Below are 27,606 nucleotides of genomic sequence, written 5' to 3'. Positions count from 1 at the left end.
GTATGGATGGACACATGGATGGGCATGTGGATGGACACACAGATGGATACGTGTGCACAAGGATGGACACACACGTATGGACACACGGATGGACACACGGATGGACACAAGGATGGACACAAGGATGGACACACATGGATGGATGGACACACACACATGGATGGACACTCAGACAGATGGACACACACATGTACGAGGGTACAAACACATGGGCACACGCGTGTGCACGGCCACACACACACATGAATGGACACACAGACAGACACACAGACAGACACACAGACAGACACACACATGTACACAGGCACAAACACATGGGCACAGGCGTGTGCACAGCCACACACACTCACAGGGAGGGGAACGCTCTGGGGTTCTGATCCAGGGGTTCTGATCCAGGGGTTCTGCCAGGGAGGGCGGAGCTGCCGTGCCAGGATCCCCCGGGTTTGGGGCTCCAGCCCCCCACTCGCCCCCCCCAGGGTCCATGGCCGGCCGGGTGGGGGCTCTGCCAGTGCAGAGGAGGGGGCTGTGAAGGCACCGCTCCCCAAAACCCCTGCCGGGGCCCCAGCAGGGCGCGGGGGGCGCGCTGTGGTCTCGTGCCGTGCCGAGGCGTGCCGGGACAGCCCGGGGGTCGCGGCGCGCACCCCGCGTGCTCGGGATGCACGAGGCCGGCGGGGCAGGGGCGGGGAGGGGGACACACCCCTGATCCTGACCCTGCCCCTGCCCCCAACCCTGCCCCCCATCGCACCCTCCCCGCGGCCGAGACCGGCCCCGCTCATCGCACCGGTGGCTGCGGGACTCAGCCGAGCCCATCGCCTGCTGCGCCGCGCGCGCTGTTCCCTTAAAGGTCACACAAATCCCCAAATCCGGGAATAAATCCCGATCTGGAGGCTGCGGATGGGAAGAGCCCTCCCAGGGCCGCTGTTTTCCAAACCGCCGGCCAAAAATTCCTGCACGGGAGGAGTCCTGGGACCGCCGCGGCCGCGGGGTGTCGGGGTCACCTGGGATATTCGGGTGCCACAGGGTATTGGGGTGCCACGGGTTATTGGGGTGCCACGGGGTATTCAGGAGTCATGGGACGGTGTGGGATGGCGAGGGACCAGGGGATATTCGGGTGCCACGCGATGCTGGGGTGCCAGGGGATACCCGTGGGATATCGGGGTGCCCCAGGATGGTGCTGATGTTCATCCAAACGCCTCTGGACGGTGCTTGCAGGAATTAATTCCGAGGAGGGTTGATTAATTAGCCGTAATGAACCCGAGCCGGGCTGTGTGAACGGGTCAAGGGGCTCGTGGTGTCCCCTCGCTGTCCCCCTGGGGACGGTGATTCAGGCGCTGAGTCATGGCTGTGTTTCCTTCCCCTGGAGACCCCCCTTCCGTCAGTGTCCCCCCCGGGGGTGGCCGTCCCCTCCCTGCCTGGGAACCGGGACCGGAGGGATGCAGGAAAGGTGAATCACAGCCCGGAGCTCCTGCTCGCCAGGGCCTGGGGGCAGCTCCGGGCACTCGGGGCGCCCGGACAGGGTTTTACCCCCATTTGGGGTTTTTCAGGCTAAAACAGCTGCGACAAAGCAACAAAAGTAAGGCCGTGCCAGGCCCCCGGCCCTGTGTGTCACCCCCAGACCCCCGGGATGGGCAGCACCCCTGGGGAAACTGAGGCAGGGGATGGGGGGCTCGCACTGAGGGAGGAGGTTCGGCCTGGGGACAGGGATGAAGGGGAATCAGCTTCGAGGCTGCGGGGAAATGGGGTCCCAGCTCTTCACCGGGATGGGAAATTCGGGAAACTGAGGCAAGGGGTGGAAGGGGTCGGCCTCAGTCCCTCTTGGTGCCAGGGATGGGGAAAACGGAGGCAGATGATGGGGGGCTCGGTCTGAACCCCTCTTGGTGCCGAGGATGGAGGGAAACCCGGGCAGGAGATGGGGGGGATCAATCCCAGCCCCTCCCGGCGCCCGGGATGGGCGAAACCGATGGAGGGGACGAGGGGGGCCGGTCCCACCCGTGCCGTGCCCGGGAATGCGGGGGGAAAGCGCTGCCCCTTTCCGGGGGGGCCGAGGCGGGCGGGGCCGGCTCCCCCCGCGCTGCCCCCTCCCCTCCCCGCCGGGGGCGGGGGGCCCGGGGCCGGGCCGGGCCGAGCCGCCTCCCCGGGGCGGGGGCAGGGCGGGGGGCGCAGCCGCTCCGGGAGCGCCGGCGGCGGCGGCGGCGGCTCCTCCATCGCCGCTGCTGCCGGAGCGGCCCCGGTGCCGCCGCAGCCACCGGGCGGGCCCGGCCCCGGCCCCCCGCCCCCCCCGCGGCCCCGCCCCGCCCGGCCCCGGTACCGGCGCTCCCGGCGCTGCCGAGCGGAGCCGAGCGGGGCCGGGCCGAGCGCTGCCGCTGCCGCAGGTGCGCGGCGCCCCGAGCCCCCCCGGACCCCCCCGGGACTGCGAGGTAAGAGCGCGGCCGGTGCCCCCCCCCCCGCCCGCCCCCCTCCCGATGCGGTCCCGTCCCGGTTTTTTCCTCCTTCTCCTCCATCCGTTGCACCTCCTGGGGTGGGGGGGAAGGGAGAAAAGGGGGTGCCCCCCCCCAGCCCTCCCCCCTCCCGCCGCCGCCGCTGCTGCATTGGGAAGCGGCGCTTTTGTTAGCGGAGCGGGCGGAACCTTGAAGGGTCACGGGCTGGAGGGGCCCCCCCGCGCCCCCCAACCCGCACCCCTCTGTCCCCTCTGCGTGCAGCCTGAGCCCCCCGCACCGCTGCCCCCCCAGCTCCTCCATCCCGCATCGCCATCCCCACCCGGCACTCCTGGGGTCCCACCCGCACCCCAATTCTTCCCCCCCCCAGCTCCCTGCCGTGCCCCCCATCTCCAGCCCGCACCCCCAGCCCAGCCCGGCACCCCGCGAGCATCCCGGCACTCTCATCCCGCACCCCCAGCCCCCCCGGCACCCCGGAGACCCTCCCCACACCCTGATCCCCCACCCCGCACCCCTGCTCCCCCCCGCACCCCGATGTGCCTCCCAGCACCCTGGTCCCCCCCACATCCCCCCCACACACCCCCAGCTCCCCGATCCCGCTCCCCTCTCCCCATCCCAGCACCCCACAGCCCCCCGCACCCTTGAGCCCCCCCCTCCACCAGCACCCAGTCCCACCCCCCGTCCCCTCCCACGCCCCCTCCCACCCATCAGCCCCCCGGACCGGCGCCCCGACCCCCCCCAGCCCCGGGACTCGGCGATGGGCGCGGGATACGGAGCCCCCCCCGCGCCGGGCTGTGAGGATGGGGATGGGGATGGGGATGGGGATGGGGATGGGGATGGGGATGGGATCGGGGGGGTCTCTGCTTCGCCGGGCTCCGTTTTGCCTCCGCTGCTGCTTTGGGAAGCAGCCAGGGCTTGTTGTGTTCGGTTTTTTTGGGGGGGGGGTGAGAAAAGGAGGGGCTGGTCTGTGTCCCCACCTCGGGCAGCCTCTGCTGCTCTGGGGAGGCAGAGAGACTGAAACGGGGGGGTCCGGCCAGCGCAGCCCCCAGAAGGGCAGGGGGGAGCGGCGCGGCTCAGCCTGGGGGGGCTGGGTGGCTGTGCCCCCCCTCAGATAATCCCGCAGGGCTGGGTGGGGGTCAGAGCGCCCACAAATCCGGGGAGCGCCTGGCTCTGTCTCGGGGCTGTAACTTGGTGGGAACAAGGCTTGGGGGAGCCGCCGGCAGAAGTGGGGGACCCGCCGTGCATGGGGGGTGTCGGGGCAGGGCCGGGGGGGCCGTTCAGGCACCGTCTGCCGGGCTGGGGGGGCTCCGTCCCCCTTTCGGGGCTCGGCACCCCTGCACCGTCGGCAGATTCGGCGAGGGGCAGCCCTAAAATACCGCGGCTGGGGGTGTCTTGTCTGACCCCAATCCTCCCTGTCACCCTCACTTGGGGTGCCCCGGGCACCCCCAGACCCCAACAAACCCCCCCCTGCCCCTTCCCCAGACTGACCTCCATCGTCCCACGTCACCCAGAGCAGTCGGGGGGGCTGGGGCACCCCAAACCCCCCCCAAGCCCCCCCGTGGGGCAGAGGGGAGTGGGGAGCCCTGTCCCTGTGCAGGGGCTCTGGGGAGGGGGGGCCCAGCACCCCCATTAGAGCTGGGGGGGGGGGGCTGCCCACGGGGCTGTGCCGTCGGCTCGGGGTGACCTTGGGTGAGCTCTGCTTCCTGCCGTGCCTCAGTTTCCCTCTGCCAGTGCGGGCCGTGAGCTGGGGGGGGTTACAGAGGGGACCCCCAATCCCTGGGGTGCGAAGGGGGGGTCAGACACCTGCCGTGAGTGACCCGCCACGGGGGCACCCACTCCTGCTTGCCTGGGAGAGGTGGGGGGTGATGATGGCACTGGTGTCCCCCCCGTGTCCCCCCCGTGTCCCCCCCGTGTCCCCCCCGTGTCCCCCCCTCGGTCTCTCGGGTCCGGCAGGGCCGGGTCCGGCTCCAGGGGTCGCTGGAGGGGGGCAGGGGCCAGCTGAGCTCCTGTCCTACAGACACAGCCTTGGGAGGGCCTGTCCTGGTTTGGGGGGTCCCTCTGTGTGCCCCCCTCCCCCATTTACCCCACAGAATGACACCGAGCTCTGGCTGGCCCAGGCTCCGTCCCGGGGTGCCAGCCGCGGGCAGTGCCGTGTGTCCCCGTGTCACTGTGTCCCCCTGTCACACCCCAGGGGTGCTGCCCGTGTCCCCGCTGGGTGTTGGGGTCACATCCCGGCGGTTCTCGGGGTGCTGAGCGCGGCCAGCGCGGCCCCAGAGCCCCTTCTGCAGCGTCCCGGGGGTGACACGGGAACTGGGTCACCGCTGTCACCGGGGCACGTGGCTGCACTGGGGACGGGCTGTGCGTGGGGGGACAGGAGGTGACACCGGGGCTCGGTTCGGCTCTGGGGGTTCGGGTCCAGTTCTGGGGGTGCCGTGTCCAGTTCTGGGGGTGCAGTGTTCGGTTCTGGGGTGCCGGGGGCAGCTCGGCCCCCCCCCAGCAGTGCCGGCGTGTCGGTGTGGGGGGACATGGCTCATGTCCCGGTGGTTTTGGTGCCATTCCCACCACAAAGGGAGCTGGCCCAGCTCAGCCCGGTGACCCCACAGCGAGCACAGGAGCCCCCAGGGCAGGGCTGTTCCTGGGGGGCTGCAGGGACCCCCTGTGCTCCCCCCACCAGGCCCCTGCTGGCTCTGTGTCCCTTCCAGCCCCACCAGGAGCCCCCGGCCACGGGACAGGGCAGTGACAGCGCTGGGTGTCCCTGTCCCTGGCAGCCGGCTGCACGCTCCAGGCGATGTTTTGGCTCCCAGTTAAACCAGTAAATCCCAGCGCGGTGCTGGGGCACGGCCGGGCCGCGGGGCCCTGCCAGGCACCGGAGCTGGATGCAGATCCCTGCTGCAGTGCCGGATGCGGTTTGTATCCCTAGACAAGCTGGAATATTTTTAATTAAACCTGCCAGTTTGGATGCGATTTAATTTTTCAGTGGGCTGAGCTGCGCCGGGCCCTTGGAGCCCCTCCCGCTCCGGGGCCGGATCCCGGCTCGGGCCGGGGTTTGTCCCTCCAGGAACCGACCCCGGGGCGCCTTTTCCCCGCCCTGCCGGGGTCCCTGGCTGTGCCAGGCTGTGCCAGGCTGTGCCAGGCTGTGCCAGGCCCCTGGGCAGCCAGGATGGTTTCCCTGTGGTGGCATCCGGCGGTTTCGGCGACATCAACAGAAGTGAAGAAAAGCAGGAGCAGCCCCGGCTCCATCTGGAGCTGTTCCTGCCGTACCTGAGCGCTCCCATCGCAGCCGGCATCGCCGCATCGCCACCGGCTCCCGCAGCTGCGAACCGGGATGGAGCCGGGATGGAACCGGAGCGGGGCACCCAAAGGAGGCTCGGTGCCCTCGGCAGTGCCCACCCGGACACGATGGCCCTGGGGACCCAGGGAGCTCCGGGCTTTGGCGGTGTCCCCCAAAAGGGGAATGAGGGGTTGGGTTCCCTGAGATAAGGGGGGGAGAGGAAGAGCGGGGGGCTGGCACAGAGGAGATCGCAGAGGGGCCGCCGTGTTCTAACGGGATTTTACTCCCTATTTAATTACAGTTTTGTAAAATTAAAGAACAAAAAAACCGGTGGGGGGATAAAGCGATCCCTCTCGCCTCTTTGTGCCGGCTCCCAGCAGCCGGTTAATTAAACAGCGGCTGCTGAAGCCGCCGGTCCCGGGGGAGCCCCGCGCTGGGCTCGGTGGCACACCTGGGCTCCAGTTGCTCCCAGTTCAGCCCAGTTCGGGCGGCGTGGCAGTGGCAGTGGCTGTGACTGTGGCAGGGGCTGTAGTCGTGGCTGTGACTGTGGCAGTGGCTGTAGCTGTAGCTGTGGCAGTGACAGTGGCTGTAGCTGTGGCAGTGGCTGTGGCTGTGGCTGTGGCAGTGGCTGTGGCAGTGGCAGTGACAGTGGCTGTGGCAGTGGCAGTGGCTATGGCAGTGGCAGTGGCTGTGACTGTGGCAGTGGCCGTGGCCGTGGCAATGGCAATGGCAGTGACAGGGGCTGTGGCAGTGGCAGTGGCAGTGGCTGTGGCAGTGGCAGTGGCTATGGCAGTGGCAGTGGCTGTGACTGTGGCAGTGGCCGTGGCCGTGGCAATGGCAATGGCAGTGACAGGGGCTGTGGCAGTGGCAGTGGCTGTGACTGTGGCAGTGGCAGTGACAGGGGCTGTGGCAGTGACAGGGGCTGTGGCAGTGGCAGTGGCTGTGACTGTGGCAGTGGCTGTGGCAGTGGCTGTGGCTGTGGCAGTGGCTGTGGCAGTGGCTGTGGCTGTGGCCGTGGCAATGGCAATGGCAATGGCAGTGACAGGGGCTGTGGCAGTGGCTGTGGCAGTGGCTGTGGCAGTGACAGGGGCTGTGGCTGTGGCAGTGGCTGTGGCAGTGGCAGTGGCAGTGGATGTGGCAGTGGCTGTGGCAGTGACAGTGGCTGTGGCTGTGGCAGTGGCAGTGGCTGTAGCTGTGGCAGTGACAGTGGCTGTGGCCGTGGCAATGGCAGTGGCAGTGACAGTGGCTGTGGCAGTGGCTGTGGCTGTGGCAGTGGCTGTGGCAGTGGCAGTGGCAGTGGATGTGGCAGTGGCTGTGGCAGTGGCTGTAGCTGTGGCAGTGGATGTGGCAGTGGCTGTGGCAGTGGCAGTGGCAGTGGCTGTAGCTGTGGCAGTGGCAGTGGCAGTGGCTGTGGCAGTGGCAGTGGCAGTGGCAGTGGCAGTGGCCGTGGCCGTGGCAATGGCAATGGCAGTGACAGTGGCAGTGGCAGTGGCTGTGGCAGTGACAGTGGCTATGGCAGTGGCTGTAGCTGTGGCAGTGGCAGTGGCAGTGGCCGTGGCCGTGGCAATGGCAATGGCAGTGACAGTGGCAGTGGCTGTGGCAGTGGCTGTGGCAGTGACAGTGGCTATGGCAGTGGCTGTAGCTGTGGCAGTGGCAGTGGCAGTGGCCGTGGCCGTGGCAATGGCAATGGCAGTGACAGGGGCTGTGGCAGTGGCGGTGGCGGTGTCGTGCCGATGCGCCGTGGCTAATCCTCACTCTTCCCGTGTAATCCCGCCCGCCGGGATAATCCCATCAAACCCGGCAGCGCCGCGGCCGAGCTCAGCTCCGGGTTTGGCGCCGGAGGGATCTGGGAGGGACACGGGGGGGGACACGGGGGGGACACGGGGGGGACACGGGGGGGACACGGGGGGGACACGGTGGGCCCGGGGGAGTGGCGGCGGCGGGAGGGACCGTGGGGGCTGCGGGGGGCTCGGGTGGGGAAACTGAGGCACGGAGCAGGGAGCAGGACGGGAGGGAGGCAGCACCGGGAGGAGCCCCGGGGGGGATGGAAGAGGGTGGGGTGGGACGAGGCAGCGGTGGCAGCAGCCGCGGGTCCCCGCGAGAGGCGGATCCGGCCCCGGCTCGTGTGGGGGAGCACCGCGGGCTCCTCTCCCCGCCCCATCCATCACCTCCCGCCGGCAGCGCTCAGGTACAGCGCCGGGAAATGAGGAAGGGTCAAGGTGGAGGTTTGGGAGCTGGGATCCATCCTCGCCAGGTGCCCAAAATAACCGGGGCTGTGCTCAGTCCCTCGTGCCAGCCCTGTGTGCACAGCCCTGGTCACGCGTGTGCCAGCACACGCCTCGCACATGTGACACCCAGGAACACCTGTGCATGTGTGACACCCATAAACACCTGCACACGTGTGTGACATCCATGAACACCTGTACATGTGTGACATCCATGAACACCTGCACACGTGTGACATCCATGAACACACCTACACACGTGTGACACCCAGGAACACCTGTGCATGTGTGACACCCATAAACACCTGCATATGTGTGACATCCATGAACACCTGCACACGTGTGTGACATCCATGAACACCTGCACACGTGTGACACCCAGGAACACCTGTGCATGTGTGACACCCATAAGCACCTGCATATGTGTGACATCCATGAACACCTGCACACGTGTGTGACATCCATGAACACCTGTACACGTGTGACATCCATGAACACCTGTACATGTGTGACATCCATGAACACCTGCATATGTGTGACATCCATGAACACACCTGCACACGTGTGACATCCATGAACACCTGTACATGTGTGACATCCATGAACACCTGCATATATGTGACATCCATGAACACCTGCACACGTGTGTGACATCCATGAACACCTGTACATGTGTGACACCCATGAACACCTGCACACGTGTGACACCCATGAACACACCTGTGCATGTGTGACATCCATGAACACCTGCACACGTGTGACACCCAGGAACACATCTGTACATGTGTGACACCCAGGAACACACCTGTACATGTGTGACACCCGGGAACACACCTGTACATGTGTGACATCCATGAACACCTGCACACGAGTGACACCCCACACACAGACACACAGGTGCCACCCCATGCACACACCAGTGCCACCCGGTGCCCACATGCCACCACACACAGGCGCCAGCTGGTGCCCGCATTCCTGCACGTGTGTGTCACCTCCTGCCAGCCCCTGCACACGCACACCTGGTGCACACACACCGGCACGGAGGGACATGTGACACGTGTGACACCTGCTGTACGCGCCGACACCTGCACACATGGCACACGGTGACACCCCCCGCACGCACGTGACACCCCGCGCACACCCCCCTCTCGCACAGATGGCACCTGGCACACCTGGCACACCTGGCACACCTGGCACACCTGGCAGGGGACAGGGACACCGTCCTGCCCTGAGGCTTTGGGCGCTGGTGCCTGGGAAGCTGCGCCGGTGATGGCGGCGGGGGTGGCAGTGACAGTGACAGTGACAGTGGCGGTGGCGGTGGCGGTGGCGGCGGTGGCCGCGGTGGCCGAGGGCTGTGCCGGGAGAACAAGGAGCAGCTCCGAGGGCGGTGGGGCCGCTCGGACCTTCCGGCGAGGCGGCCGCGCGGAGGCGGCGCTGGGAACAATGGCCCTTTGTTCTGCGCGCTGCTGGCATCCACAGCCCGGCCTGCATCCCGTCCTGCATCCCGTCCTGCATCCCACATCCCGTCCTGCATCCCACCCTGCATCCCGTCCTGCATCCCACATCCCGTCCTGCATCCCTTTCTGCATCCCACATCCCGTCCTGCATCCCACCCCACATCCCATCCTGCATCCCTTTCTGCATCCCACATCCCATCCTGCATCCCGTCCTGCATCCCACATCCCATCCTGCATCCCTCATCCCATCCTGCATCCCGTCCTGCATCCCATCCTGCATCCCACATCCCATCCTGCATCCCACATCCCATCCTGCATCCCGTCCTGCATCCCACATCCCATCCTGCATCCCTCATCCCATCCTGCATCCCGTCCTGCATCCCATCCTGCATCCCACATCCCATCCTGCATCCCATCCTGCATCCCACCCTGCATCCCACATCCCATCCCACATCCCGTCCTGCATCCCATCCTGCATCCCGTCCTTCATCCCACATCCCATCCCACACCCCACCCTGCATCCCATCCTGCATCCCATCCTTCATCCCGTCCTGCATCCCGTTCTGCATCCCACTCTGCATCCCACATCATATCCCGCATCCCATCCCACATCCCACTCTGCATCCCATCCTGCATCTTCCATCCTCCATCCCATCCTCCACCCTGCATCCCAGCCCACATCCCACATTCCACATCCCATATTCCATCTGCACATCCTGCATCCCACTCCTCATCCCGCATCCCACGCTCCACCCTGCAGTCCCAGCACCCATCCCGGCTCCAGGCTCCCACAGCTCCCGTGGGGCTCAGGGGGGTGGGGGGTGTTGGTGTCACCCCACAAAGCTCCCCCTGTCCCCAGCCACGACAGGGGACACTCCCGAAACGGAGAGCGGGATGGAGAGAACGGCGCTGGGCAGGAGGAGGAGGAGGAGGAGGCGGCAGGGCGAAGGCTCACGTGCTCTCACCCACACCTTGGCACCGGAAGCCACTTGTCACTTTGTCACCCTCTGGGCACACCGGTGGGGGCGGGAGGAGATTTGCTGGGGGTGGCCGTGGCTCCTGTCCCCTCCGTGTCCCCTCCGTGTCCCCTCCGTGTCCCCATCCCTGGTGCTCCTGGGAGCTGGGTGGCTCCAGAAGGGAGGGTGGCACCCTGAGTGCCACCTCCAGGGCCACCACCACCTTGGGGACAGCAGGATGCTGGGAATGGCGAGGCTACAGTGACACTGTGGTGACACTGAGGTGCCACCCCCAGCCCCTCTCTGCCCCGTAGAACCCAGCGGATATTTAACTTTATTTAAATAGAAGAGTTTGAAGACAATCTGAGCTGGAAGTGCCAGTTCTGAGCCTGGGGAGTTGGAGCAGCCCCGTTTTCCCGACAGGAGCAGCGTAGCTCCCACGGGGAGGGGGGACCCGAATGTCAACAAACCCCCAAAACCCACAGCCCACCTTGATTAGGGCTCAAAACCGACCCAGCTGTGGGGCTGACCCTTGTGCCAACCCCCCTGAGCCTCTCCCAGCTCCTCTGGCTCTGGGATGGCTGGGCTGTCACTGGGGGGCTGCTCTCTGAGGGCTGGGCTGTTTTGGGGTGTTTTTGGGGTGTCAGCGGGTGGTGTGGGTGTGTTCAGCAGCCTCCCATCCCGGGAATGCCGGGGCTCCATGTCCTGGCAGGTAATTGCAGGGTTCCTCCTGCAGCCGGATGTAAACACGGCAGGTGTTGTAGGGTCTCGTGTGGGATGGAGCCGGGAGCTGGTGTCCCTCTGCCTGCTCGGGGACACCCACGGGGACAGGGATCCGCGGGGAAGGGACACCCTGGGGAAGGGACACCCTGGGGAAGGGACACCCTGGGGAAGGGATCCATAACGGGACAGGAATCTCTGGGGACAGGGATCCCCGGGGACGGGGGAGGTGCCATCCCGGGACTGGCAGGGATTGCGTGGGGGTTCCCAGGGCGGTGCCCAGGCTCGGGGCAGGAACTGGGGGTTCCCTCTTTCCGTGCCGAAGGGGAACTGAGGCACGAGGCCGGGGCGGTGACTGGGGCAGCCGGAGCTGCTCCTGTCCCGGCCCCGGGGCCATGCGGGCACCCAAGAGGGGGGACAGGCTGAGATCCAGGGGACCCCGCCAGGACACGGAGCCCCTGGGGTGGCACAGGAGCAGCGGGGTGAGTGCCTTTGGGGACAAGGGGACATGAGGGGCTTTGGGGACGAGGGGGATGGATGTTTTGGAGGGACGGGAGGGGCAGGGATGTGCCCCTCTGGGGACAAGCGGGATCTTTGGGGGGATGTGTGCGGGTAGGGACGGGTGGCTTGGGGACACCAGCGGGACGGGAGATCGTGTCCCGTGGAACTGAGCGGGGGGGACAAGGGGACAAAGTCTGTGAAATGGGACAAGGGCTGTGAACTGGGGGGGCACACAGCGCTGCCTCTGTCCCCCCCCTCCCCCCGGGGTTTATTTCGGCGTGACGCGCGATCCTCCTCGCTAGGAAACCGTCCTTAATATGCAGATGAGCCCGTATTTAATATGCAAATCACCCTGCGGCTCTGGCCGGCCACCAGCGCCGCCGGCGTGCGGGGAGGGACGCGGGACGTGTCGGGGCACCCATGGGTGTCACCCGGGGGGTACCGAGGGGCATCCGGCAACCGGGGCCACCTCTGGGCACCCACGGCGGGTGACAAAGCCACCCAAGGTGACCGCGGGGTCCCCACCATCCCCGGTGGCCCTGGTGCGTTGTGGGGGGCTCGGACGCCAATGTCCCCACCCGGTGGGCGATGGGGAGGGGACAAGGACAAGGGACAAGGGAACAAGGGACGAGGGAACAAGGGACAAGGCCCGGGGATATAAACGGCAGCTGTAAGCGGAGCCGGTAACCGGAGCGGGAGGCCCGGGGCGACATTTGAGCCGCCGGCGGGGCCGTGGAAGCGCCAAGGTAAATGGTGGGTGCTGTGTCCCCCCCCCGGCACCACGGTGACCCCCCCATCGCTGTCACCCACCCCGGACCCCCCGGTGCTGGTGTTCCCCCGTTCTCTCGGCACCTCCGCAGCTCTGGGGGTGCGGCCCCCCCCCGGGAGGTGTCGCTTGGGAAGGGGGGACCCAGGGCAGGAGACGGGACAGGGACAGGGACAGGGACAAGGCCAGCGCGCGGTGCCAGGTGGCCGGGGTGACATTTGCTCCGTCCCTGCCGTGGGGACAGCTGCTTCCTGGCTCTGCCATCTGAACCGGCCCGGAACGGAAACCCGGGGGGGGCTCGGCCCCCCAGCCCCGGCGGCGGCAACAGCTGGGATTGGGGGGGTCCCCATGGCAGTGGGGGGGCACTGCTGGTGACCCCCAAACCCCTCTGTGGCAATGGGGGCGGCACTGTGTGACCCCACGGGGCAAGGGCGCATTTTGGGGGGCTGGAGCTTGTGGGGGGAGGGCTGTGTAAAGCCTCATTAGCATAACTAATTACTGATTTTTTATTGGCGTTGGGCGCCTTCTGAAGGAAATAATCCCAAAATCCTGCATTAGACCGATGGAGTGGGATGTGGATGTTGGGATTGTACCAGGGACGGGATTCCCAAAAAGTTGTGTTTTGGGGGATTTCATTGTTGGTGTCCTCTGCCTTTCCCTCCCCCCACCCCTTCCCAATGTCCCCCCCATTCCTCAGGGTGTCCCCCCCATTCCTCAGGGTGTCCCCCCCATTCCTCAGGGTGTCCCCCCTCTCCCCAGACTCTCCCCTTCCCAATGTCACCCCCACTCCCCGGTGTGTCCCCCCTTTCCCACAGCCCCCCCTTTCCCATTGCCCCCCGTATTTCCCAGTGTGTGCCCCCCTTTCCTGGGGTCCCTCCCTTTTCGGTGTCCCCCCACTCCCGGTGTGTCCCCCCCTCTTTCCCCGTCCTTTATGAGGCCGGGGGGTCCCGGTGAGGCCGGGGGGACCCCGCTGTCCCCTCTCTGTGTCCGGGGGGGTCTCACCGGTGGCTCGGTGCCGGTTCTTTCTCTCGGGGACACCGCGGAGCCGCTCGGGGGTCCCATGGATGCCCCCCCGGGTCCCCGGCTGCGGTGACAGCTGCCAGGGTGGGGGGGGCTTGGTGGCTCCGGTTACGGTGACATCACCCAGCCCTACCTTCCCACCTGGCGCGGGCGGGGGGCGCGGGCCCCCCTCCCCTGGGGGTCGCGGGGGGTTGATGTGACAGCTGAGAGCTCTCGGAGCCCCCAGCGCCCACCCTGGAGAGGGGCTGTGGGTATGGGACCCCCCTGCGCGCGGAGGGGACAGCGGTGACACAGCGGTGACATCGCGCCCGCGGCGGAGGCGGCCGGAGCAGCTCAGGTGGGCAGAGCGCGGCGCTGGGGGGCGGCGGGGGCAGGGGCCACAGGGAAGGGCTCCCACCCCCGGGAAGGGACGGGAAGGGGGGGCAGAGTGTCCCCCCAGCAGGGACACCCCTCCCGTGTGGGATCAGAGATCCCGCTGCGCTCAGAGCCCCGGGAGCTGCAGCGAGAGGGGGACGCTGGGGGCGGCCCCCCCTTCCTGCCCCATTCCCCCATCGCGGGGGGCGCCGAGATGCTGAGGGGGGGTGGGACAGATCCCCCCGCCCCCCAAAACTTTGAAAGTGCGGGGTGAGAGCTGAGCGTGCTCTGGGATGGGGAAACTGAGGCACGGAGCAGCGACAGGGACAAGGGACATGCGGGAGGGGTTCACCCGCTCCGTGTCGGAGACACCCAAGTGGAGACCCCCCCCCAATCCGGGCACACCCCCCCTCTCCACCCGCTGCCTCAGTTTCCCCCCGCGCGGGGACCGTCCCCTGCCGTGAATGGGTCCCTGTTCGTCACCCCCTGCTGCCGTGTCCCCCTCCCCGTGCCCCCCTCTTCCCGCTGCCTTTTCTTTTCTTTTCCCGCACAATCGCTGGCATTTATGGCGCCGGAGGCTCCGGTTACCCTGCGCCCGCTGCTGTCACCGCTGGGGACGGTGACACCGCACCCCCCGCTGGGGGTCCCAGGCTCCCGAGGCAGCGACAGGGCCCCCCCGGCCCCCAAACCCCCCCCCGGCCCGGCCGGGATCCCAGGTGGCCGCTGGACACCGAGCCCTTCCCCGGGGGGGCTTTTTGGGGTTGCCCCGTGCTCCCCCCGGCGCTTGGTGGCTTTCGGGCTCCGCTGTGTGACAAACCGGCTCATTTCCTGCTTGCTGGGGACACCGTGGGGACAAAGCTGGGTGGCACTGGGAGCTGTGGCACTGCGGGGACGGGTTTGGATGTCCCTGAGATAGTGGGGACACGGCTGGGTGTCCCAGGGGCGGTGACACCCTGAGGATGGGTCAGTTGTCCCCAGGGCGGTGACACCAGGGTCAGGTCCCACTGGGGTCACCTCCTGCCCGGGGGCTGTGACACAGCGGGGTCGGGGTCAGATGTCCCCGGGGCCATGGGGACAGTGCCGGGTCTCACCGGGGCCGGTGACACCACGGAGGGGTTGGGGACGCGCCCCCCGCTGGCACCGCCCGGTGTCCCGGCCCTGTGACCCCCACCCCGCACAATGTCACCCGTGCTCGGTCCCCGCGGGGGGGGAGGCGCCGCTTCGATCGCTCCCGCTCCCTGTTCCCATGGAATTAACGATCAATTAATTCCCTGCCCGGCTGCTAATTACGCAGCCCCTCGGGGGTGGCCCAGCGTGGTGTGGGGACAGTGGCGGTGGCACTGGGGGTGTCTGCATGGGGGGGTGCTGTGACACTCGGAAGTGTCCCCGGAGATTTTCCAAGACATCCCGGTGGCGTTTTGGGAGGGAGAAGAGTCTCTCTGGCTTCCCTCTTGTCCCCACATCCCCATGTCCCCCTGTCCAGGTGTCCCCCTGTCCCAGTGTCCTCATCCTCCTGTCCCCAAGTCCCCAGCCCTGCCCTGTCACCAGCAGCGGTTTCCCCACGTGCTGCTGGTGACAAAGCGCCAGGTGACCCCAGTCCCCAGGGACAGGAGGGTTTGGGGTGCTCCGGGGGGGTCACCCCGCTGGGTGCTGCCCCTCCCAGCGCTGCCCGTGCCCGCAGGTGCGGTGGGTGCCCACCCAGGGCGGGGGTCGCCATGGGACCCCCACCCCGCGTCCCCCTGGTGCTGCTGCTGCTGCTGGCGGCCGAGAGGACAGCGAGGGGCTCCTTCCCCGAGGAGCCCGGGCCCATCGCCGTGGCCCCCCCGGACTGTGAGTGCCCACCGGGGCTGCGGGGGCACGGGGGGCACGGCCTTGGCACGGAAAGGGAGCGGGTTTGGGGTGATTTGGGGTGAAGGAGGGGGCACCCAAGGGAGGGTTTGGGGATGGTGATAGGACCTGTGGGCAGGGCTGGGCTTTGGGTTATTTTTGGGGGCACCTGTGGGAGGGGTTCTGGGGTGCTTTGGGGTTAAGGCAGGCGGGGGGCACCCGTGGGGGGGATTTTGGGCTGAAGGCAGGAGGGAGGTTCCTCCCGGGGCAGGGCTGGGTGTGGGGGTCACCTGGGCTGTGTGGGGGTGCCCGGCCCCGTGTGACCCCGCGTGTGACCCCCCAGATGTGAAGCACTACCCCGTGTTCGTGGGGCACGGCACCGCCCGCCCGGGGGGGCCCGAGGGGGGGGGGCACCCAGCGCCTCAACATCCAGCGCATCCTCAAGGTCAACAGGACCCTCTTCGTCGGGGACAGGTCTGCACCCGGCACCCCAAAATCCTCCCCTCCCACACCCACCCCACTGCCTGCCCGGGGCACCCCAAACCTTCCCGGGAGGGGGGTGGGGGTGGATCCTGCACCCCCAACATTGGGGGGCTCACCCCAGCTGGGGGTGGTGACACCCGTGTCCCCCTCCCCAGGGACAACGTCTATCGGGTCAGCCTGGAGCCCAGCGGGGCCGCTGAGCTGCGCTACCACCGGGTGAGTGCTGGGGGTCCCGGGGGTGCTGGGGGGTCTCGGGGGTCTCGGGGGGGTCTCAGGGGTGCTGCTGGCTTCTCCCTGTCCCCACACTGCTTTTTCCCCCCCCCAGAAGCTGACGTGGCGCTCGAACCAGCACGACATCAGCATCTGCCGCATGAAGGGCAAGCACGAGGTACAGGAGGGGGGATCTGCACCCCGTGGGGACCCCCGGGGGGGCTGAGCACCCCCTGTGACCGTGTCACACCCTGTCCCCTGCCAGTGTCACCGCCCCACTCCCTGCCAGTTGTGTCTCTGATTTATTGGCCGTTTGGTTAATTTGATTTGTAATTAATTATTTGGGGCCAGAAATCCCAGTCCCAGCTCCCATAACTGCAGTTCTGGGGTGACAACAGCCCCCCCCAAGCCATCCCCTCGCAGTGACGAGGTCCTGGGTGGGTGGGATGGGTTGGGGGGGTTTGGGGTGCTGAGGGTGACGGTCCCCTCTCCCTGCACAGGCAGAGTGCCGAAATTTCGTCAAGGTGCTGCTGGTGAGGAACGAGAGCCTCCTCTTCGTCTGTGGCACCAACGCCTTCAACCCCGTCTGCGCCAACTACAGCGTGAGCCCCCCGGAGGGGACCCGCGTGGGAGGGGGGCTTGGGGCCAGGGAAGGAGGGGACACCCACGGGAAGGGTTTTGGGGCCAGGGAAGGAGGGGACACCCACGGGAAGGGTTTTGGGGTCAGGGAAGGAGGGGACACCCACGGGAAGGGTTTTGGGGCCAGGGAAGGAGGGGACACCCACGGGAAGGGTTTTGGGGTCAGGGAAGGAGGGGACACCCACGGGAAGGGTTTTGGGGCCAGGGAAGGAGGGGACACCCACGGGAAGGGTTTTGGGGTCAGGGAAGGAGGGGACATCCATGGGAAGGAGCTGCAGCATCAACACCTTTAACCCTGTCTGTGCCAGCCCCCCTCAGGATGGGGACCCCGGGTCCCCCCCGTGCCCGGCTGTGTCCTCACGTCCCCCTGTCACCCCTCCAGATGGACACGCTGGAGCCCGTCGGGGACAACATCAGCGGCATGGCCCGGTGTCCCTACGACCCCAAGCACGCCAACGTGGCGCTGTTCACAGGTCAGTGGTGGCACTGCCAGTGTCACAGCGGGCAGGGTGTCCCCAGCCCCGCTGACACCCCGTGCCCTGCAGGGGGGATGCTCTTCACGGCCACCGTGACGGATTTCTTGGCCATCGACGCCGTCATCTACCGCAGCCTCGGGGACAGCCCCACCCTGCGCACCGTCAAACACGACTCCAAGTGGTTCAAAGGTGTGTCCCCAGCCTTGGCTGTGCCCCACGTGTCCCCCGTGACCCCGCCCTGACCCCGCTGTCCCCGCAGAGCCCTACTTTGTGCACGCCGTGGAGTGGAGGAGCCACGTCTACTTCTTCTTCCGGGAGATCGCCATGGAGTTCAACTACCTGGAGAAGGTGGGACACATCCCACCGGGGAACCCACGACCCCTGCGCTCCCTTCCAGCCCAGCCCATCCTGTGATGGCCACAGGGACCCTCGGGGCGGGGACAGGGACACGGGGACGGCCGTCGGGGTGGGCGGTGACGGTGTCCCCCCGCAGGTGGTGGTGTCACGGGTGGCCCGGGTGTGCAAGAACGACATGGGGGGCTCGCAGCGCGTGCTGGAGAAGCAGTGGACGTCCTTCCTCAAGGCCCGGCTCAACTGCTCCGTGCCGGGCGATTCCCACTTCTACTTCAACGTCATCCAGGCTGTGACTGACATCCTGGAGCTGGACGGGCGCCCCGTGGTCCTGGCCGTGTTCTCCACTCCCACCAACAGGTCAGAGCCGCCTGTGCCCTGCCCAGGGCTCGGTGGGATCTGGCTGGAATCCAGGCTGGATCCTGACTGGGATCTGGGATGAGAGGTCTGGGGTGGGTCTGCTGGGTTCTGCACAGGCTCTGCACTCGTTTCCATTTGGGATCCCTGGGGTCCCCTGTGCTCACCCCACAGCTGTGTCCCCACAGCATCCCCGGCTCCGCCGTCTGCGCCTTCGACATGACCCAGGTGGCCGCTGTCTTCGAGGGACGGTTCCGGGAGCAGAAGTCACCCGAGTCCATCTGGACCCCTGTGCCGGAGGACATGGTGCCAAAGCCACGGTGAGGGACGGGGGCAGGAAGGAGCAGCTCTGGTGCCTGCAGCAGGGTGGTGGAGGTGGGGATGGGGACAGGGCTGGGACTGGGGAAAGGAACGGGGCTGGGGACAGGGACAGCTGCCAGTACCCGCTGGGATGGGAACAGCGATGGGGACAGGGGTGACGATAACCACGGCCAGCACCGGCGGGGCTGGGGACAGGCTGGGGACAGCGCCACTGAGCCGCGCTGTGGCCGCAGGCCCGGGTGCTGCGCGTCCCCGGGGATGCGCTACAACTCCTCCAGCGCCTTCCCCGACGAGATCCTCAACTTCGTCAAGACGCACCCGCTGATGGACGAGGCGGTGCCGGCCCTGGGCAACGCCCCCTGGATCCTCCGCACCATGACCCGGTGGGTGCCCGGGGGGGCTGGGGGGCACTGGGAGGGCTGGAAGGGGCTGGCCGGAGCCTCCCGTGCTGCCTTTCCACGCTTGTGCCAGCACTGGGAGCGCTGGGAGAGCTGATAAATCTCATACACTTTGCAGTCAAGATTGTCTCGTCCTAATTAAATCTGCCTTAATTGCTGCTTGATGGGGAATTAATCAAGCGGCGCTCTCGGGCCGCAGCCTCCCGCCGGCAGGGCAGCCGTGGCGTGAGCGGGGATGGGGACAGGGACATGGAACGGGGACAGGGACATGGAATGGGGATTGGGGATGGGGACAGGGACATGGAACGGGGACAGGGACATGGAACGGGGGGTGGGGAAGGGGACAGGGACATGGAACGGGGACAGGGACATGGAAGGGACATGGAACGGGGACAGGGACATGGAACGGGGGGTGGGGATTGGGATAGGGACATGGAATGGGGACAGGGACATGGAATGGGGGGTGGGGATGGGGATGGGGGGTGAGGAAGGGGACAGGGATGTGGGGCTGGGGACAGGACATAAGGCTGGGGATGGGGGGGTGGGGGCACGGAGATGGGGTTGTGGGGATTGTCGGGCTGGGTCCCTCACCCTGCCCCAGTTTCCCCCGCCCTGGGGACACCTGGAGTCCCCCGCACCCCAGCACTGCTCCCTCCCCCGCGCAGGTACCAGCTCCGCAGGATCGCGGTGGACACCGCGGCGGGGCCGTGGGGCAACCACACCGTGGTGTTCCTGGGCTCCAGCACCGGAACCGTGCTCAAGTTCCTCATCCTGCCCAACGCCACCCGCAGCGCCGCGCCCGCCGCCCCCGGCAGCCAGAGCGTCTTCCTGGAGGAGTTTGAGACCTACCAGCCCGGGAGGTGAGTGCCAGGCTGCCAGAGGGGGGAGAAGGGGCAGAAAAAGGGGTGGGTGGGGTGTTTGGATGGATGGATGGATGGATGGATGGATGGATGGATGGATGGATGGATGGATGGATGGATGGATGAAAAGATGGGAAGAATGGATGAGAAAATCTCGGGACTGGGACGGGCTCTGTGGGGGCCCTGTGGAGCTCTGACAGCTCTGCCCTGTCCCCAGGTGTGGCCGGGACACGGAGGACGAGCGGCGGCTCCTGGGGCTGGAGCTGGACAAGGCTGCGGGCTCGCTGCTGCTGGCCTTCCCCCCGTGCGTGGCCAGGGTGCCCGTGGCTCGCTGCCAGCAGCACTCGGGCTGCATGAAGTGAGTGCCTGAGGCTGGGCAGGGCTCTCTGCGGGGGCTGTGCAGGGAAAAGAGGGCTGAGCATGACCTCACACCCCAGGAATTCACCCCGTGCTGGGATCGGGGCTCAGCACGGCTGGGGAAACTGAGGCACGGCACGGGGAGGGACAGGGGCTCTCGGGGGGGGTCGGGGTGTTGTGTCCCCCCCATCAGGGCTGGCCCTGACATCTCTGCTCCCTGCCAGGAACTGCCTGGGCAGCCGGGATCCCTACTGCGGCTGGACACCCGAGGGCTCCTGCATCTTCCTGGAGCCCAGCCCCAGGTAACGCGGCCAGGCCTGGGGGACGTGCCGGGGGGACGGCGGCGTCCCCAGGGAGCATCGGGTCCTGCAGCCCCCATCGCTGAGCCCCAACAAACTCGCTGAAGGGGGCTGGGAGGCTCTGCCAGGCCGTTTAGGACCCACTGACCCCCCTCAATTTGTACCCCCAGAGTGACCTTCGAGCAGGACATCGCCGGCGGCAGCACCTCCCACCTGGGCGAGTGCGAGGGTGAGTGCGGGGCCGGGACCGGGGACGTGGTGGTGGCACCCGCAGGTGCCCTGACGTGTCCCCAACCCCAGGGCTGGTGACGGAGAGCTTCGTGGACGAGCCGGACGGGCTGGTGTCGGTGAATCTCCTGGTGATCTCCTCCGTGGCCGCCTTCGTCATCGGCGCCGTCATCTCCGGCTTCAGCGTGTGCTGGTTCATCGGGCACCGGGACCGCAAGGAGCTGGCGCGGCGCAAGGACAAGGAGACGATCCTGGCGCACAGTGAGTCGGTGGTGAGCGTCAGCCGCCTGGGCGAGCGGCGGGCGCGCGGCGCCCTGCTGGCCCCGCTGATGCCCAACGGGTGGCCCAAGGAGCTGGGCAAGGTCGCCCAGCACGACCTGGACTCGGGGGTGCTGCCCACGCCGGAGCAAACCCCGCTGCAGCAGAAACGCTGCCCCGGCGCCCTCCAAAACTGCACCTGGGAGCAGAGTCACAACATCATCAACGCGGCTTTGCGGGACCCTGGAGGCTCCGGCCCCGCGGGCGCCGGGCGGGGGCACGGCGGCTCGGGCCGCCCGCCGCGGGGCATCCCCCTGGCCTGCCACGCCATCCTGGTGGACCAGGAGCTGGAGGCCGAACTCAGCGACTCCTCAGGTGACGGGCACTGGGCTCGGGACCCTCAGGAGGGTCCCCGCACCCGGCAGCACCCACCCGCCGGCGCCCGCCGCCCGCCCCGCAGCTCCTACGGCGACTTCGGCGGGACGCCGCACCCCAGCCCCGAGCGCCGGCGGGTGGTCTCGGCACCCAGCGGGGAGGGGCGAGACTTTACCGAGGGGCCGCCCTGGCACCCCGAGCAGCTGAACTTCAACGCCAACAACGGCACGGGCCGCCCCGGCGCGCACCTCAAGAGGAACCACACGTTCAACAGCGGCGAGGCGGCGGCGGGCGGCTACGGGCGGCACCGGGCGGCGCGGGCACCGGGCACCCCGCGGCCGCTCACGGACCTGCAGCACCTCCTGCGCTACGGCGTGGAGCGGACTCCCTCGGGAAAATAGGGTCCCGCCTTGTGCGCGTCCCCCTGGCCAGGACACTGAAGGGGCCCCCGGCTCCCTGGGGACAGGGAGGGGTGGCCGGGCAGGAGCTGCGGGCATGGGCTGAGGTGCTGCATGGGTGAGGGGGGGACTGGCACCCCCTGGGTGCCCCCGGATAGGGTTTGGGGGTGTCCCCGGCTGGCGTGGGGCGGTGCCCTGCGCTCCGGCTGCTTTGTCCCACATGCCGGGGGGGGCCGCCCACCGTGTCCCCTCCCCAGGCTGGACCCAGGGCCCGCAGCACCCTGGGACGGGGATCCCTGGGGGGCAGCAGGATGGACACACGGACACGGGCGCTGGGCTGTGCCCCCCGGCCCGCACCCCCTCGGCCCGTCAGTGGCACCCGGGGGGGTTTTGGGTGCTGCCAGCCCCCTGGGGACACCCGCCCGGGGGTGCACTGGTTGTGGTGATGGAACCTGGTGGACATTTTGGGTGCGGGGGGCTGGGGGCCCCCCGAATGTGGCGTTATCTGGGGATGGGGCACATTCCCACCCCCAGTCTGGGCTTAACCCCTTCCCAGTGCCAGCCTGGGGGTTGCCCATCCTTTCCTCCCCCCGGCACCCCCTCCTGGAAAGCACAGCCGGGGTGGGGGGCACCGCCGGGGGGTCCCACCGAACCCACTCTCTGCTGGCAAAGGGTGCCCTTTCGGTGCCACCCCTGCCCGGCACCCACCCGGGGTGGCGTGTCGCGGGGGAGTGGCAGGTCCCCGGGGGATGGCAGGTCCCCAGGGGGTGGCAGGCTGTAAATAGGGCAGGGGGCGGCGGGAGCCCCCCCCCAGCGGCCATGCATGCGGCCGCCCGCGGGCTGTACCCCGCTGCCCCAATAAACACCCGGTTACCGGAGGCGACTCCCCGCCGCCGCCTCGGCCCCTTCTGAACCCCCCCGGGGGCGGGAGGGGGGCACAGGGGTGGGGGACAGAGGGTGACATCCCCTCAGTGGGGACCCGCACAGCCCAGCGCACACACACCCGCACCCACGGCCCCACCAAGGTCCCCATCCCACTTATCCCCACTGGGACAAGGCACCGTGTCCCTGCTCGTGTCCCCTGCCTGTCCCCTTTCCCGGCCATCTCTGCCCCACGAAGCCACCCACGGGTGTCACCCGCCCCTCTGCCCCCCGCCAGGCATTGCTGTCCCCTCTGAGCATCCGCGGGGTCTGGGGGACACCTGAGTGGCTCTGGTGCCACGGGAACACCTGGGGTGGGGACACCTGGCAAAGGGACACTTGATGTGGCGATACCTGGCGGGGACACGCCTGGGGTTGGGTTCCTTGGGGACGCCAGCCATTGGCGTGGGGACACCGGCGTGGGGACACCGGGGCTGGCGGCCATCGGGTCTCCTGGCGTTGATTCACCAGGGATGGGGACACTCGGAGAGGGTGGGGACAGTCCCACCTGAGGTGGGAACAAGCGGCAAGGGACACGTGGCAAGGGGACACCTGGGATGGGGACACCAGGGGTGGGGACAACGGGGGCGGAGACACCTGGGGCGGGGGTGGAACAGCGAGCACGGGGTCCCTCGGGTGAGAGGTGCCCGGGCTGGGCTGTCCCCGCGCTGTCCCCGCTCTGTCCCCTCACTGTCCCCTCACTGTCCCCACACTGTCCCCGTTCTGTCCCCTCACTGTCCCCACACTGTCCCCTCACTGTCCCCACACTGTCCCCGCACTGTCCCCGCGCTGTCCCCGCACTGTCCTCGCTCTGTCCCCGCACTGTCCCCTCACTGTCCCCGTGCTGTCCCCACACTGTCCCCGCACTGTCCCCGCTCTGTCCCCGCTCTGTCCCCACACTGTCCCCTCACTGTCCCCACACTGTCCCCGCACTGTCCCCACACTGTCCCCTCACTGTCCCCACACTGTCCCCGCACTGTCCCCGCTCTGTCCCCGCTCTGTCCCCGCTCTGTCCCCGCGCTGTCCCCGCTCTGTCCCATCACTGTCCCCTCACTGTCCCCGCTCTGTCCCCACACTGTCCCCGCTCTGTCCCCGCGCTGTCCCCGCGCTGTTTCCGGACTCCGCGACGAGCGCGCCCCAGCGCCAAGCCCCGCCCATGGCCACGCCCCTCGCTCCTCATTGGCTGAGATCCGGCCCCGCCCCTCCGCTGATTGGCTCCCGCCGCGCCCGCGGGTCCGGGCAGGGCGGGGCCCGGGGTCGCGATCTCGCCCGGGGGTCGCGACAGAACCCCACCCCCACCCCCGTGAGTACCGTGCCCGGGGCTTGGCGGGAGCGGGAGGGCGGGAAATGGGGCCGGGGGCGTCCCGGGGGGCTCCAGAAAGGCTCCGGGGGGGGCTCCAGCTGATCCCGGGGGAGTCCGAAGGTCCCCGGGGGCCTCCGGGGCTCCGGGGGAGGTCGGCGGTCCCGAGGTCCCGGAGCACCCCAGGGACCCGAGAAACTCAAGGGAACAAACCCAGGGTCTCAAGGGGACCTGGCCCCCGCAGTGACCCCCCTGAAGCCCCCACGAAACCCCCCAGAACTCGTCCCACGGAGAGCACAGGGGGTGACACGGGGGACCCCAAAGGGCAAGCGGGGCTGTCGGGGGTCGTGGGGGGCTGTCGGGGATCGGGGGGGCTGTCGGGGATCAGGGGGGCTGTCGGGGGTCGGTAGGGCTGTCGGGGGTCGGGGGGGCTGTCGGGGGTCGGTGAGGCTGTCGGTGGGGCTGTCGGGGGTCGGCGGGGCTGTCGCCGCTCGGTTTCCTGCGGGATCCCGGCGCTGCCCCGGCCCAGGTGACGGTGTCGGGCCGCACGTCCCCAGCGCGGGATTGCGACAGACAAGTCCGGTCTGGCTCCTGCTGAATCACCCAAAAACCCCTCCCTGGCCCCAAAAGAGGGTGTGGGGATCCCGGAGGGGAGAGGGGGATCCAAGACGGGTGGAGGGGACGCAGTGCCCCCGTTTCCTGGCGGGGGAGAAGGGAACCCCATCCCGAAACCCTGGTAACACCCCCGCAAGCCCCTCAGAACGCGCCAGCCTCTCCCACTCGGGTCATGAATTGGTGGCTCTCAGCCCTCAGGGAGCAGGGGCTGGGGGTGCTGGGGGTCTCATCCCCCGGGTGGGGTCCCCACCACTCTCACCCACACGTGGCCCCCCAAAATCTCTTCCCGCTGCAGCCCCCGCTGCCATGTCGGCCGAGAACGCCGCGGTGCCGGCTGAGGCTGAGCAGGAGACAGAGGTAGGGGAGCACGGGGGGCTCGGGGGTGGCTGCAGGTGGCTCTGGGGACCCCATCTTATTGTCCCCCCCCCCTCAGAGCGTGGTGAGCCGCGTGGCCAGCCTGGCCCTGGTGAGCTGCGCGTGCGGGGCCGTGGCCTCGGCGTACGGGCGCACCAAGGAGAGGCACCCCTGCGTGCGCTCCGTGTGCGCCGCCGCCGAGAGGGGCGTGAAGACTCTGACGGCAGCGGCAGCGAGCGGGGCCCAGCCCCTCCTCACCCGGCTGGAGCCCCAGAGTGAGTGCGGGGCGGGGACAGCACCCCACGGGGATGGGGGACCCCAAAACTGGCTCTTGTGAGGAGCTCTTGTGAGGCAGCAGGAGAGGAATGATCTGGTTTCACATCTCCAGTTTGTATCACCAAGGAATAAAGGGCTGGAGAAGCTGGAGGAGAATCACCCCACAAGTTTTGGGGTACCCCAAACCCCGGCCCTAGCAGAGCTCCTGCAGGGCAGCCGGGTGTTAAACCCACCTATTTTCACATCTCCAGTTTCCACCGCCAACAAATTCGCCTGCAAAGGGCTGGACAAGCTGGAGGAGAAGCTGCCCATCCTGCAGCAGCCCCCCGAGAGGGTAACGTCAGTGGGGGGACACGGGCGGGGCCCAGCGAGGAGCGGGGACGAGCTGTCCCTGACTGTCCCTGACTGTCCCTGCTCTGTCCCTGCTCTGTCCCTGCTCTGTCCCTGCACCGTCCCTGCACCGTCCCTGACTGTCCCCTCCCAGGTGGTGGCCGGGACCAGGGCGCTGGTGTCGGGCACGGTGAGCGGGGTGGTGGCGAGGACGCGCTCGGCGCTGGGGGCCGTGGTGGGCACCCGCGTGGGGCGGCTGCTGGCCACGGGCGTGGGCACCGTGCTGGGCAAATCGGAGCAGCTGCTGGACCGGTACCTCCCCGGGACAGAGCAGGAGCTGGGTGAGTGCTCATCATCATCTCCCGAATCTCGGGGTGCCAAGCCCTCCTGGGACCCTCATCCTGCTGCCTTGGCATTGCCAGAGCACTGAGGCCACCATGACCCCATGCAGGGGACAGTCCCTCTCTGGTGGACACGGGATGGCACTGGGTGAACTCTCACCTGGAAACCCAAAGGCAAATATAGTCCTGTGTGCCTGCTGGGGTATTTATAGCTTGGCACTGGGTGACATTAGGCACAGCTGGCCCCATGTCACAGCTGAGGTGACCGCAGAGGCCACCTGGCTTAGGGTGGCATCTCCACATGACCTGGTGGCCAAGCATCCTGTGGGTGCTCACAGTGCCCAGCACAGGATGGCCCAGCCACGCTGCCCTCACCCCTGGGCCCACAGGGGCGGTGGCAGCCACAGAGGTGACCACAGGCACAGAGGAGACCGGGGACACGGAGGAGACCACAGGCAGAGAGGTGACCACAGGCAGAGAGGTGGCCACGGGCCCTGAGGTGGCCACGGGCCCTGAGGTGGCCGTGCAGGAGCGGCAGAGGCGGTGGCAGAGCTACTTTGTCCGCGTGGGCTCCCTGTCGGCCCGGCTGCCGCACCGGGCCCTGCGGCGCTCGCTGGGGGACCTGCAGCGGGCACGGCTCCGTGCCCAGCGGCTCCTGGCCCAGCTCCACCACGTCATCCGGCTGGTAAGGATGGGGCAGGGGCCGTGCCAGCCCCGTGCCGGCCCCAGGTGCCCCCAGGTGTGCTCCCACCTGGCTGAACTTCCCCCCAGATCGAGGAGGGGCAGCGGGGCACGGACGGGCCCTGGCACAGCGCCCGCGAGCACCTGCACGGGCTGTGGCTGGAGTGGAGCCAGCAGGACGAGGTGCCCATGGAGGACAGCGAGGTACGGGGCGGGGGCACCGTGGGGGACAGATGGCTCCATCTGGAGGAGGTGGGGACAGCGGCCATTGAGTCCCTTGAGGCGGGGACACGTGGCACGGGGTGACACCTGGAGCAGGGCTGGAGCAGCAGCTGTGGGTCCGTCCGGGGGGGTTTGGGTCCGTCACCCCCAGCCCTCGCTGCCTGCTGCCCACCCCGCAGGTGGAGGCTCGGACTCTGGCCATGCTGCAGGGGCTGCTGCAGCAGCTCCACACCACCTGCTCCCACCTGGCGGCCGGCGCCCGGGCGTTCCCCAGCAGCGTGCAGGAGACGGCGGGACACGTCCGGCACGGCGTGGAGGGCGTCCAGGCTTCCCTGGCCAGCGCCCGCTCCTTCCAGGAGCTGTCGGGGCTGGTGCTGGCGCAGAGCAGGGACGCGGTGACGCGGGCGCAGCTGAGCCTGGAGGCGCTGCTGGAGCACGTGGGGCAGCACACGCCCCTGCCCTGGCTCGTGGGACCCTTCGCCCCCGCGCTCGTCGAGTACCCGGAGGATGTCCCCGTGGACATGTCCAAGTGGGAGGGCTGTGTCACCGTGGGGGGGACGCACCGCGTGCCCGCTGCCCCCCAGGTCTGCAGCCAGCACTGAGCCGCTGAGCTGGGGGAGCCACGACCCCAAATCCCACCGGGGATGAGGGCGTGATGGACTTGGTGCCCCAGTGTGGCTGTGGGATGGTGGCACGTGGAGGACACAGCGTGAATCTGTCTGGGATCCAGGACTGCCCTATGCCCCAGCAGCACTGGGATTTCGTGTCTTAACAGCTTCAAACCAGTTTAAAGAGGAAGAAAACAACTTTTTTGGCCTTAAAATGACTCAGAGCCTGCAATGCTGTGGCAGAGCCAACGTGCCGGGCTCGCCGGGGGGCTCTGCACGGGCGGCAGGGCCGGGGGCTCCCCCGAGGGGTCAGTGAGGGTGTGCGACAGTGGGACGGGATTCCATGGGGTGCTGGGAGACAGGGTGCCACAAGGTACCAGGACATCTGGACTGTGACCCGCAGCCGTGTGGCACTG

General features: G+C 68.2%; 2 protein-coding genes across 4 annotated transcripts; both read left to right on the top strand.

Annotated features, from left to right (window-relative positions):
- Positions 1-2,300: 2,300 nt before the first annotated feature.
- SEMA6B (semaphorin 6B) lies at positions 2,301-22,420 on the top strand. Its single transcript, XM_056512792.1, is given in 18 exon segments — positions 2,301-2,417; positions 15,387-15,535; positions 15,876-15,913; positions 15,915-16,006; positions 16,171-16,231; positions 16,341-16,403; positions 16,726-16,827; positions 17,247-17,337; positions 17,410-17,529; positions 17,600-17,688; positions 17,834-18,051; positions 18,237-18,368; positions 18,603-18,752; positions 19,433-19,627; positions 19,845-19,985; positions 20,209-20,286; positions 20,454-20,512; positions 20,584-22,420. Coding segments are annotated over 17 exon segments (2,706 nt in total). The 5' UTR covers positions 2,301-2,417; positions 15,387-15,420; the 3' UTR covers positions 21,546-22,420.
- A 474-nt stretch (positions 22,421-22,894) lies between these two features.
- Positions 22,895-27,405, top strand: LOC130264536 (perilipin-3-like). Of its 3 annotated transcripts, XM_056512797.1 has the most exons (9): positions 22,895-23,766; positions 24,674-24,735; positions 24,812-25,007; positions 25,260-25,342; positions 25,493-25,679; positions 26,069-26,088; positions 26,125-26,364; positions 26,451-26,564; positions 26,762-27,405. In XM_056512797.1, exons 2-9 carry the CDS (start codon positions 24,685-24,687, stop codon positions 27,182-27,184), a joined length of 1,314 nt encoding a protein of 437 aa, XP_056368772.1. In that variant the 5' UTR covers positions 22,895-23,766; positions 24,674-24,684; the 3' UTR covers positions 27,185-27,405. The 3 variants fall into 3 exon arrangements, with proteins under 3 accessions (XP_056368772.1, XP_056368771.1, XP_056368770.1); XM_056512796.1 differs by lacking the exon at positions 26,069-26,088 and having other exon boundaries at positions 26,105-26,364; XM_056512795.1 differs by having other exon boundaries at positions 26,069-26,364.
- Positions 27,406-27,606: the final 201 nt, after the last annotated feature.

This window comes from Oenanthe melanoleuca, chromosome 28 (assembly GCF_029582105.1).
Source record: "Oenanthe melanoleuca isolate GR-GAL-2019-014 chromosome 28, OMel1.0, whole genome shotgun sequence".
NCBI lineage: Eukaryota > Metazoa > Chordata > Aves > Passeriformes > Muscicapidae > Oenanthe > Oenanthe melanoleuca.
This window is presented reverse-complemented; position numbering and strand designations above follow the sequence as displayed.

Bases quoted from the DNA above. Each gene is read 5' to 3' on its own strand.
- LOC130264536 (XM_056512795.1), top strand. From the start codon at position 24,685: ATGTCGGCCGAGAACGCCGCGGTGCCGGCTGAGGCTGAGCAGGAGACA. The intron at 24,736-24,811 runs GTAGGGGAGCAC...CCCCCCCCTCAG, and splicing joins AGGCTGAGCAGGAGACAGAG to AGCGTGGTGAGCCGCGTGGC. The intron at 26,565-26,761 runs GTACGGGGCGGG...CCCACCCCGCAG, and splicing joins TGCCCATGGAGGACAGCGAG to GTGGAGGCTCGGACTCTGGC.